Here is a 13,324-nt window from a genome sequence, read left to right on the forward strand (position 1 = left end):
TAGGTCGTGCCCCTTGATTTCAATAGGTTCTCACTAAAGTTTTCTGCTAATTGCTGCTGAGTGAAGAATTTATCTTGCTGCTCCTGAGGCTCACCTTGTTACAAAGGATGGTTTAAGAGAAGGAAAATAGTTCTGAAACCTGGTGATCTTTGCCATCGTGTTGGGATTTTTGGGTTTGTTTTGAAGGGGCTTAAATGCAACAGTCTGAAATAACCCTCACAGAGCAGTCATAATTTAGGGGAAAATGAATCAGTGCTGGGAATTGTAAGAGAAACAGCATTTTTTACCACAGACCTTTCCTACTCCTCCTCCTCTTGGCATCATTTGTGCAAGCAGGTATAATCTCAGTGACCTCTTTCATTCCATACAAATAAAAAAGGGCTCTTTTGGGGGTGCTGCCGCTAGAAACCAGCAGGATTTTCTCACTTTCATCCCACTCAGTGGAAAAGGTGAGTCCACTTAAAAGCTGAGGAGGGAATAAGTGCAAAAACCCCCCCAAAAGGTACAGGGAGTTCATAGAGACAATAATGAACATAATTACAGTTAGTTATTGTTTGCTCTACTCACAACCCTACTTTATAATGCTCCTGCCAGCAGAGCTGCTTTATGGGATGTCTTTTTCATGCAGCAAACCTTTTCATAAATCAAAGCCTCAAAGCAATACCAGGCAGTTTCTCCTGCAGCCTGTTTGAAAATAAAAGTTAACACCGAGCCCTGGCTGTTATCAATCTTCATAAATGTGTCCATGATACAGCAAATCTGTTCCATATTACCCCAGCTCTGCTCCTAATGCATGCACAGGAGCAAACCCAGGGGCTTAATGGAGCTCCTAAATGGCTTGGAAGTGGGAGCCACGCTAAGTGGCAAGGGAAGTTTGAAAGGAATAACTGCTTTTCTCATTTCTTTCAATATAGAATGGAATTATTCCCCTTCTAGCTTGAAAAATGTGTATTGTGCTACAACACACAAAATAGAGACCCCAGGAAAACGTGGATCGTGTTTAAGGAACTGCAGTTAGAAGGGGAAATTATCAGGATTTCAGGCATTTCTTTTAGCACTGATCTGTGGGACTGAGGGTTTTTATATTCGGGCACTGAATTGAAAATCTGACAGAATTAATAAACTTATCACAGTGGTACCCACATCCTCTGAAGGAGGGGAAGGGGGACCTGGTCTGTATTAATTTGTATTTTGCAGGGCCTGCAGGGGCTCCAGGAGAGCTGCAGAGGGACTGGGGACAAGGGATGGACAGGACACAGGGAATGGCTCCCAGTGCCAGAGGGCAGCCATGGATGGGATCTTGGCCATGAGGAATTCCTGGCTGGGCTGGAATTGCCAGAGCAGCTGGGGCTGCCCCTGCATCCCTGCAGTGTCCAAGGCAAGGCTGGACACTGGGGCTGGAGCAGCCTGGGACAGTGGGAGTGTCCCTGCCATGGCAGGGTGGCACTGGATGTCCTTTAAGGACGCTTCCCACCCAAACCATTCTGTGATCCTGTGATTTAACCACTTTAAAGAAACCTGAATACTCATTTTACAAACCTTATTTTCCAAGTCTGACAGCCCTTTGCAACAAACCCCATGATTTCAGATTATTTCCCCAAATATTTACTGCCTACTTTTCCTTTAAACTGTGATTTCCCTCAGGTGCAGTCCAAGCAGAATGGCTGTGGTGTATTTTTTTTCCTGATTTTCCAACACTACTGGAAAGGAGATTAAAAAAAAAACCAGGGGAACCACACGTCAAGTGGTAACAGAGATAACTGGTAATTTATTCTTCACCCCGTGCCCAGGAACAGGTGAATTCTCTTTAAAAAAATCCCACCAGCAGCTCTGGAAAACATTCTCCCTTCTCCAAAGGGAGGTCTGTGCTGGAGGCTCACAAGTGAGATTTGTAGGATTTGATCCTACAGATGGCTTGGCCTCATTAAAAACATCCTTAGAAAAGGTATTTGTAAATCTCAGCCACAAAAGATTAGGAAATACAGAACAAATTAATAACAAAAAGGAGCTGCTGTGGGGTTTAACCTCCCAGCTTTAATGCTGTAATTGGGAAATCTGTGACTTGTGTTCAGAGGAAATCCCAACAAAGGATAAGCATTAAAACAAGAGGCTTTATTCCTTGCTTGGAATAAACCTGGAGAGGGAGGAAGCAGCCAGATGTGCCCTGGAATGCCAAACACACCAGGAGGAGCTGCTCATTCCTCAGGAGTGGCTCCCAACCCACAGCCAGAGCAGGGATTGTCCCAGTGAGGCCATCCAGGATAAATAAACTATTTATAAAACCCCAAAGGAGAATCAGAACTAATCCCACTGTGGGCCACCAAGGTGTGAGGGCAGAGTTTCACCCACTTCTTTCACAGGGAAGTCTTTCAAATGACTTTCTGTTTCTCTGCAAGAAGAAAATGCCTGAAAATGGAGATGCAGAAAATGCAAAAAATGGAGAAAATGGAGAAAATTGAGAAAAGCAGCAGTGGCTGAACACATTTCTCTTTCCAACACATCCACCCTGAAGAGGAAAAGGATCTCCTGAACAGGGAAAGGACCTGCAGACCATAAAATCACAGAGTGGTTCAGCTTGGAAAAGGCTTAAAGATCATCAGGTTCATCCAGTTCCAGCTCCCTTCCACAGGCAAATTTTCCCACAGAGTTATCCCACAACATCCCACTCAGTTATCCAACTCTATCCTACACAGTTATCCCACAATATCCTACTCAGTTACCCCATTCCATCCTACACAGTTATCCCATTTTATCCTACACAGTTATCCCTCCAAAACAATATCCTACAATAATTATCCTGTTCTACCTGTCCCCCCACTCCCAAAAAATCTATTATTTTACACATTAATTCATAGGAAAAAAAGAAATCTTACTCCTGACTTGGTGCTTTACAGACATGAATTTTAAGATTGCTTTCTCCATTACAGAGAGTAAAGGAAATCACTGTGGGAAAAGCTGGGGATAGCCTGAGGGGAGATTTAATGAATGTATCCATGATTTCTAGAAAGGGAGGGAAAAAAAAGACTATGCCAAAGATGGAAAGAAGTGACTTGCCCTCTTTATTAATGTGCTATCTAAATTTTGAATAATGGATTTTAAAAGTTAATGGAACTCTCAAAAAACACTGTCAGAGCTTCAACCCTGCCTCCTGACCAAACAAGCACGTTTAAATTTCACATCAGAGCTCAGAAATTTCAATGAAAATACATCCCCATGCCCAGATTCTTTCTCTGTGAAAGACAAACACACAGATACTCCACCAGGCTCCCAGTTTGCTCTGAAGGGATCTGCATCCAGCTCCAAATGCACAATTCATGTTTTATCCAGCTCTCGCTCCTAATGGACTGCAGTGATCAAAGAAACAAAGTTAAATACCTGAGTGGCTGCAGGGAAACCCAGAGCTGTCATGGCTGAAGTGACAATCACAGGTAAAAGCACTGAAAAATGCCTTTAGGGAATTCTGAGATTCCAAGGGATTACTGGAGAAGGGCCAAAGGATTTTCTTATTTGTTTATAGGTGCAGAGCAACTGAGGCAGGGAAGCTGCTGCCCACCAAAGTCCCTCTTTAAACTGGAACTGGGTGATTTTTCAGGTCCTGGGTCAAAGCACAATCTCTTGTACAAAGCAGCAGAAAGTCCAAGAGAATTCTTGAGTGAGCTCTGCTCCTGCAGCCCTCAGGTGAATCCAAGCCCTGACTGAAAGAACTGAGCAAAGAAAAGAGTTTATTCAAAAGGAACAGGGTTTGGGATGTGCAGGATAAACAAGAGGCTGAAAAGATTTACTGAAGTCTCTTCAACAGTGTCTATTCCCAGCTGAAGCAGCTCTGTGCACTCAGAATCCGGGCTGGTTTCAAGCTAAGAGGGGTGACAGCATCACTTCCATGCTGGAAAACAACACCTGCACTTGGCTTGTGGAGTGAAATGGGTTTGAGATCACACACCTCTGCTTGAAGCACTTCAGAAACCTCTCCTGGTGGCAGCACAGCTGAGTGTGAAGAGGTGCAAGAGCAGAAAGAGGAAGGAGACCTTTGGGTACCTCTGTTGCTAAGAAAGGCTGAGTGGCTGAGCTGAGCTATGGGATTTAATTCTTGAATTCCCAGCATCATTTACAAACAGCTCAGACCTCCCTAAGGGATGTCAGGAGGAACTTGGGACCATCATCCCCAGACAGAACACGTGACAAAAAAATCAAGGATACCACCAGCAACAGCATCATCAGGACAAACAACCCTGCAGTGATTGTCTCCTGACAAAGCAACACCTCTGTTTGCTGTATTTGTAAAAGAAAACATTAATCCAGGTTTCTGTGCAGAGCTCACTGCCCTTGGCTGAGCAAAAAGAGCTGAACTAAAGGCACAAAGCCTGCAGGATTTTTTTGTAGTTTCCTATTTTCTGTTATTGACAAAACAGTATGTGGTATTTTATAAATAACTGGTAATTTGTAGTTTTAACTTTAGGTTTTAAAAGCAGCTGCTTTTAATTCAGGGCTAGGCTGGAGCAATTTGGTCTAAGGAAAGTGTCCCTGCCCATGGCAGGGGGTGGAATGGGATGAGCTTTAAGGTCCCTTCAACCCAAACCATTTTGGGAATCAATGATGTTATTTAAGGTACAAACTGGAAGTCTGGCTCTGCACAAGGAGAAATAAAGCACAAATTCTTTGCCTGGCTCTCTGCACCACAGATTTCTATGTTACAGAGGTATGTGAGTGCAGCATGATGGCGACTGAAGATATTTGCATTAAGAAACTATCAATATTTCTAATTTACAGGCAGTGCAAGAGCCCTTCAAAAGTCACCATATGTGCCCCAACATCAGAAGGGTAACGAGGACAGGGAAATAAAGCCACACTTCCCTGGACTAGGTCCAAAGTCATCAATAAAAAGCTGATTTTCTCTCTACCCTGTTTTTTTTTTTTCCCCTCAGTGTCCAGAGAATTGCCACCACAGCTTTGTGAGACAATTATATCTGAATATCCAAGTGTTGCTGTTATTAATTTACTGTGGTTTCATTATGCTCCTTCTCAGCTTCACAACAGCATCAGTCAGAACACCCAGGAAATACTGGAAATATTTCAAATATTCACAGCTGAGCATCAAACAGAACTTCATGAGGGAGGTGTCCATGGCAGGGGGTGGAACTGGATGATCCTCAAGGTCCTTCCCAGCCCAAACCACTCAGTGATTTTCTGATCATAACAATGCCTTCAATTTTACTTTCAGTAAACATTAACCACCCCAGCTTTGTGATAGAGAAATCCTAATTAAAGGAAGATATCATATTGATGATTTGTCATTTATTCCCATTCATTCCATGGGAACTGACGAAGAGACTCATGTGAAAAAGATTCATAATAAAGAATAGATCCCCCAAAACCTGTGATTCAGAATAAACACCCAAAACTTCCAGCTGTATCCTTTGCATTACAACTGTCACTGTCCAAGCAAACTTTGGGGAATTAATTCCATTACTGGGGAAAACCTCACCCCAAACTGATCAGTCAATCCCCCAGGAGGACTTGGAGTTTCCATCAGTCTGGATGGCTGGGAATTAAGTTTTTCCCAAAAACCCCAGCAGCAGGAAGCAACTCCATGAAGAGGAATGGCAGGATATTTAGGAAAAAGCACTGCTGCACAGCTATACCCCAGCAGCAAGAAGCAATTCCATGGAGACGAATGGCAGGATATTTAGGAAAAAGCACTGCTGCACAGCTATGAATTCTAAATACACCACCAGAAATCAAAACCCACCAAGATAAAAACATTTATTTTAGGCTGCCTTTGCCCTCTCTGCTTCTTAAATGAATAATGAAGATGTCACTTGGCTCGAGACACCACGGGGGAATAAAATGTCACCGCTGCAGCTGCCGAATTTCCCGCTCCCAGCCCTCCAAATTAAGGGAAAAAACCCACAAAACAAAGGGAGAATTTGATTAGGAAAAGTTCAAATCCTTGCCCAAAGCCCAGCTCTTCCTGTAACGTTGCATTCTTCTCTTCTTGTGTAAACTCCTCATTATAACAGAGCCATCTTCATAATGGAATAATTGGGGTTATAATGTAACTGTGGGAAGATAATTCCAGCTTTAGGAGGGGCAGCATGGCCCTGTAATGTTGTTTTAATGTGATTTGGGGACTGCAGGAACTGCCTGAACCTGCTCATTTAGGATTTGATCAATGGGAATTAGGCTGGTAAAGAGATGAAGCATTTGATAATTCCCAATTTGATCAATGTGAATCAGGGCCTTGGTGGAGATAAAACATTCCTCATGGATATTTGGAATATCAGTTTAATGCAGGCAGCAATAGGAACTGCAGACACAAGACTTGCCAGGTCTCTGATCCAAACCCATGTGGGATATTTGTATTTTCCCCCTTTTAATAGGGTTTAATTATCCCTAAAGACTGATGAAGCTACAGTTGATGTAATTTCAGGGATTAAACGGAGGAAGGAAAATCCAGGAAATATTTAACATATAACAACACCATCCAATTCTTGCTCTGGGAAGTGATGCAGCTTAAAAAGTGGAAAAAATTCAAGTTATAGCACAAAAACTGGGTACCTAATTGTAGACATGCCTAAAATAAAGTCAGGCTATTTGCTAGTAACACCACAATTAGATCCATTAATCTTGCACTTGGAACCTGCAATCACAGGCAGCACATGGCTTTATGCATTAACAAAATTTAGCAGCTCAACCTTATTTAATTCTTCTTTTACAGCCAATTAAACAACTCTTTAAACACCACTGGAGCCTCTGTCCTCTCAATCCTCACGTGCAATTAAACTGCACATGAGAAGTGCCAAAAGAGCATCTTCAGGTCTCACTAAATCATTCCTCATTTATCCATCAAGTTCCATAAAAGAGGCAGTGATAAAATAACATCTCCTGCATTGAAACCTTCAATAAAAAGACACGGTGTTTAAAAGGATTTTATGTAAGGAAAAACCTTTAAATTGTAAAGTAATTTTGGTATTTCAGGCACTTCATCAAACCTGCCACGATTTATGTGCATATTTCAGGCACCTTTTTCTTTCCTGATTTTTTTTCCTTTTGTGTTCTTGGAAGGCAATGGACCAATACTGGATCCACTGATGTAAAAATTCCCAATATTTTTTAGGAAATTTGGTTTCAAGTGCAACTGCAGCACTGCTATTAGAGACCAGTCAAATGGATGATTTCAATTTATACCTTTAGTTTCTAGAAAATTAAGACAATGTGATTCCCTGTCCAAATCCTCCTCAGTAAATACTCCTTGATTTCTGCACCCTGTAAAATGGTTTTCTTAAATTTCTTTGATGGCCCCTGCTCCATCAATCAGCTCTATTTGTGCACAAAAACAACCCAAAGAATTTGATTTACTTAGGAAATCCTTCATGTATCAGGAGGAAAAACCCAATCCCAAACTCACCTCTGCCCACTAAACCCACCCAGAGCCCTTCAGCAAAACTTCACATCCCACCAAAAGCTTCTTTTGGAATAATGCATGTGAAATGAGGCAATCATTAGATTCAGAAAGCTGAAAATATCCCCCTGTAACAGAGGAAGGAGACACCCAGGTGGGAATTTCATCCCAACCTTCCTGGATTTGCAGACATGATGGAAAACCCTCTAAATTATGTTTAAATCAGACCTTGATCAATGGTCATCCTGTCCCTCTTGTTTAAGGGACAAATTCATTTAGTGCTCAATATACTCTGACCATTAAACACTACAAAATTTTTACATATACACCCAAGAATATTCAACAATTCCTGCTGTTAAGAGATAAAATGAATTTTTCTTATACTTTAAAATTTTAGTTGTATCATTATCAGCAGCTCAGAAAGGATTTTTCTCTTCCTGCTCATCAAAAACCAAAAGAAAACACAAACCAGAAGAAAATCCCTCCACAAATCTACAAAAATCGTGGCAGAATAATTCATTTTCTGCAGCATTCCTTGGTTAGAGGAGAGAATTGAGGTTGTAAAAAGTTCTGCGTCCTCACTAAAATGATAAATGGACCCTCGAGCCTGAGGGATGAAGCAGCCCAAAGGGAAGGTCCAAGGCTAAGGGTCACTGTCACTTTGATCCATCAATTACCAGATCTTCACTTCACTTTCTTCAGCACTAATAAAAATTATTTAATCTGACCTTCACTGTTGAGGGCAGAGTGAAATTCCTCATTTAAATCCTTCCCGTGGTGCGATTGTGATGCAAAGTTGGAATCTCATTTTTGGTTCCTCCATCAGATCTATTTTTAGAATAACTCATGCTTCTTATCAACTATAAATTAATAAATGTACACAAAGTGTGCATCCCAATTCTCTGCAGCTTATGGTTCCTATACATTGGCCTCTAAATTCTCCCAAATTCCCTCCTTTCAACAGCCAGGGGGACTGATAGGATCTGTGAGGGAGGAAAGGAGAATGATTGTGCATTTTAATGTGGTAAAAACTCAACCAGCTGCCAGGAAAAATCAGGAGGGACTCACTTGAACCGAGCTGAGACTTCATCAGCAGCTTTTTGGTATTGCTCAGTGGTGACTTTGTAGAACTGGGCACTCTGGAAAAAAAAAAAAAACCAGAATAAATACAGATTTCAGTTAGCATCATTTACAAGCATGCTAATATCTAGTCAATAAAGCTGATTTTGGACTTCAGCTGTTTCAAAAAACTGTCATAAAATGACAGAGTTTCAGAAATCACTTTTTTGGGGTGTTTTTTTTTAACATAAGTGTGTCTTGATTATGCAAAAGGAATGGCTCTTGGGGAAGAAACTCTAAAAGGACATGAGGCAAGAATCCCATCTTTAGCACAAGGTGCTCCTGGAGTCTTTGCAAGTTCTTCATTAGAAATTAAACTCCAAACACTGATCCTTGACTTCTCTGCAGTGCCCTGTTTGTGTTCCTCACACACATCTCCCCCCCTGCCTCACAGGTGGCACTCGAGCCAAGCTTCAAAATCCCACAATAAATTAACGATGGCTGCAATTTCCCTTTTGCTCTTCGCCTTGAAAACGCCTCTCTGAGGATTTACTGGAATATTCCAAACTCCCAGGTTGCTTCCATCAGTTGCTAATTTCAATTTTTAAAGCCAGGCAGCTTCAGAACAGATTTTCATCTCCCCTAAACTCAGGGATGGCTTTGACTCAGTTCTACAAAATCATTCATCTCCAAAGTACAGGTGAGAGATGCTCAGATTTCTAGGTGTGAAAATGCTGTGTCAGGGAAGGCTCAGCTTTGATATTGGGAAAATTCCTTCATGGAAAGGCTGGTCAGGCTTTGGAACAGCTGCAGGGGTGGAGTTCCCATTCCTGAAGGGATTTCCTCCACCCTGTGGAGGTGGCACTTGGGGACACAGCTCAGAGGTGGCCTTGGCAGTGCTGGGAATGGTTGGACTCGAAGACCTTAAAGGCCTTTTCCAGCCTGAAGAATTCTGTGATCCTCCAGGCTGAGACAAATCACTGGAATGTTGTTTTGCTCCATGTCTCAATAACACAGAGGTGGCATTATTCAGGAGGTTTTTATAGCCTGGGCACAGCTGGACCTCAGCTGTAATAACCAAGGCACCTGGCTGCCCAGCTGGAGGGAGAAAGCAAAGTTTGAGCAGCTCCAAACTTCTCTGAAATCATTTTCCTGGGAGTGCTGTTGGTAACAGGGCGTGGAGAGGCAAAAATGTTGTGCTGGCACTTGCAAGAACTCTGGTGTAGCTTTGAGTCATGGGCATCCCAGGGAGTGATGTTAACATGGCAACAAAATCCTGACAATCCCACACTGTGTGATTACATCAAAACCATCCGAGTCCTTATTTTAACAACCTGCACTTTATCCTGTGCTTTGGAGTCATTGATGCCTCAATATTGATTTGGCATCTTCCAAATATTTAATTTGTGTCAGGCTGAGGGAGGTGGGACCTTTCAATCCATCCCTGCTTTATTCTTTAGCTCCATCTAATCTCTGTTCTAGCTCAGCCTTCCCAAGGCAGCAGGATGAGCCCATCGCGGGCCGAGCGTGGCCGGGGCAGGGCTGAGATGATGAATGGTTCTCCATCACCCCCTGGCCCCTCCCAGGCCAGCACAGACTGGAATCTTATTTAGGCTGCCATTTATCTTTCTTTGGGCCAGTCAATAAAGATGAACACAACAGTTGTAAGGATCGATTGCAATTTTTTCTCATTTTCAAGCATGAAGGAGCATTTCTGACATAAAAACAATATTTGGGGTGTACTTGTTCTGCTTTTTAATTGCAGTTCAAGTGATCAACTGAGCTGCTCTCTATGCCCAGAAGTTTTAATCCTACAAGCTATCAAGAAATCATTTGTTATCTCAGCTGAAGTGTGCTGTTTGTTGGCTCAGGTCTGCTACTGAAACTCACTCAGATTCTCTTTTAGAGATAAACTCTCCGTAACCCAGAGATGAAGTTTCGTTTTCCAGGTACTCCCTAATCCCCCAGATAAAAGTGCAGTGGTCATTTCCCTAAATACGGATTAAAAATGGTGCTGTAGCATCATTTCCTCATCTCCAGATAAAGGCAGACATTTATTATCCTCATCCCTGGAATGTCCAAGGCCAGCTTGGACAGGGCTTGGATCACCCTGGGATGGTGGGAGATGTCCCTGCCATGGCAGGGGTGGCACTGGGTGAGTTTAAAGTCCCCTTCAAACCCAAATCCAGCCGTTTTGGCCCAAAGATAATGAAGATATTGCAGTAAAATTGAGTAACAAGTGGTGCCTTTTCCAGAGCCACCCTCAAAGTGAACTGAGAGAAACAGAGGCTGAACGAGAAGTTAAAGAGAACTTCAATTTTACTCCTAAATCCATCCAATTTGCCCTGATACATACACAGAGCCATAGAAAATATAACTAATGCCAGAAGTCAGGAAGAGAAAAATAAGAACTGGCCACGGGTGAAAGTGTTTTCACCACGTTTGCCACTGAAATATTTTTCCCTGAGCAAAAGTGGAAGCAGAAGCTTCTTAAAGCTGGAGGAATAAGAGGAGAATTATTTCTCTGGAGAGCTCTGATTTCAAAGATCTGTGTCAGAAAATAAATTCCTGGAGCCCCTCAGAAGGTCACTGTTTTGTCTGCATGGAGGAACTCAAAGCACGAGTACACGTTTCACTCTGGGCTGAAAATCTTCAGATTTGCAAGCAGGGAAAGTTCTGAGAAATCCTGTGTCATCCAAGCTGATAAAAGATTATCAAAAGAACCAGGAGAACTTGAGATCCCTCATTTAATTTCACCAGAGATGCTTCACCTGTATGCACTATTTTATTAAAAATGTGGTGAAACTGTTTTTACTGCAGACAGACCACGACTGATTTTGGCATTGAATTCTTGCTTTTAAGCCCTTAAAGCCCTGAAGAGATTCATTAGGAGAGTAACATTCATCCAATCTATTTAATTTTTTTTAAATTAAATTTAATAGTTATGCAGTTAACTGTTGATTTGACAAAGAAAGAAAGACTTTTGACTTGCATACAAAAGGGACAAATCTGCCCTTTGCCTCAAGTCAGTGCTGGGAAAGACAAAAATGAGCCCAGCTTGACTCCAGCTCAGCTCAGCACCTGCTCCACCCACCAAAGGAACCAAGGGCTTGGGCTGTTTGGCACCTTTGAGAATCAGGGGAGAATTTTTAATTTAAAGACTTCTCTTTCCTTCTCATCCTCCCCCACTAAAAGACTCAAAGCATTGGCAGGCAAAGATTATCCTGTTCCCTGAATGGCAAATTGGGAAGTTTTCTGTGCCTCTTTTTAATCCATTTCTGCTGCAGTTAAGCTTCTTTTCCCCCTTAATTGTACTTGTGGCCATTTCATCTCAGGATCTTTAACAAAGCCATTTGTGGATAACAGGGAGCATTTTGTTTTAATCATCCTGTTGACACAGAGCCTGATATCTGAACTGCCTTTAAAGAGATTTCCAAAGCCACAAGGAAATTGTTTTACTTATTTTTAGTCCAAACTCAAGACTGTCCCAGGCTGCTCCAGCCCCAGGGTCCAGCCTGGCCTTGGACACTGCAGGGATGCAGGGGCAGCCCCAGCTGCTCTGGCAATTCCAGCCCAGCCAGGAATTCCTCATGGCCAAGATCCCATCCATGGCTGCCCTCTGGCACTGGGAGCCATTCCCTGTGTCCTGTCCATCCCTTGTCCCCAGTCCCTCTGCAGCTCTCCTGGAGCCCCTGCAGGCCCTGGAATGTGCTGGAAGCTCTCCCTGGATCCTCCCCTCCGGGTGAGCACCCCCAGCTCTCTCAGCCTGGCTCCAGCCCTGGAGCAGCTCCATGGATTCCTCTAGACTGCAGTGAAAAAGGCAAAATTAGAAGAAATAAACTTGAAAACTTCCAGTCATGTTTCAATCTTTGGAACTGTCACCAAGTGAGCGAGGAGAGAAGGAATTAGGGAAGAAAAAAGACCGAAAAAAGATCAAAAAAAGAATAAAACCATCAGCTGTTCTGTGCCTCCACCCCAGTTCCAAATTACATTAAATTACAGCTTTATAAATATGACCATTCCAATGGCATTTTCATTTGAGTTTAAAGCCTCTATTTGTCCCTGAATTGATTTTAATAAGCTATGGAAAACCAAGCATTTAACATCAGACAGCTTCCCGAGTAACACTGCATCTTCATTCTGCCTCCAAATGATCTATGGATGAGGGAATTTCTTCTGAAATGTCAGCACATCAGGCCTGTGCTTGAATTTTTAGATAAGTTATTCTTTATACAAGTTCTGACTGCTCTCATTTGATCCAGCTGCTCTAGTCAGTCAATTGGTGCAGTTTTTATTCCAGAGATGAAACTAAGGATGTCCAAATCCACATTCAGAGATCCTACATAACACTTAAAGACTTCTACTCTTGTTTGTAAACCCTATTATGAGCTCCTTTTTAATGAGGGGACTGACTGCCCTCACTGGGGGAAAGTTCTGTGGATCTGCCACAGGGCTGAAAATCAGGTTTTTATGCAATCTATCCAAATGGAGCATCTTTCCACCAAAAAATGGTCACTGCCCAAAGCAAACCAGTTTTCCAGTCCTGAACTACAGCACCAAAGGTGCCTTTGGAGAAGGACCCAACAAATCCCCAGATCCCTCCCACCACAATTCAGGACAGCTCAGGGATTAAAGATGAAGGGACAGAGCAGAGGATGAGCTTTTACAGCAGATGTGCAACAAGTGGGAGAAGTGGCTGCAAGGCAGGGAGAGGGAATTCAAACTGAAAGAGAAACCCCACAGAGAAAAAAAAAAAAGAAGCAAAGGAAGCAAGCTGGGATCCTGGACTGAGCCTACACAGGACACCCAGATAAGGAAATTGAGATTAAGGCAATTATCAGGGTTTTGGTGGTGCTTGCCTAGAGC

The 13,324-nt window shown here is 42.6% G+C and overlaps 1 protein-coding gene across 2 annotated transcripts in view; it reads right to left on the minus strand.

Moving 5' to 3' along the window:
• The window catches only part of CHCHD3 (coiled-coil-helix-coiled-coil-helix domain containing 3), a 121,268-nt gene that overhangs the window by 16,848 nt on the left and 91,096 nt on the right, over window positions 1–13,324 (minus strand). For both annotated transcript variants that reach the window (XM_041413430.1, XM_041413429.1), the window contains exon 6: window positions 8,468–8,538. In XM_041413430.1, the coding sequence (XP_041269364.1) occupies window positions 8,468–8,538 (71 nt within the window). The remainder of the gene's footprint in view (window positions 1–8,467; window positions 8,539–13,324) is intronic.

The sequence above is a fragment of the Onychostruthus taczanowskii genome, unplaced genomic scaffold (genome assembly GCF_017590055.1).
Source record: "Onychostruthus taczanowskii isolate IOZ18803 unplaced genomic scaffold, ASM1759005v1 scaffold41, whole genome shotgun sequence".
Lineage (NCBI taxonomy): Eukaryota > Metazoa > Chordata > Aves > Passeriformes > Passeridae > Onychostruthus > Onychostruthus taczanowskii.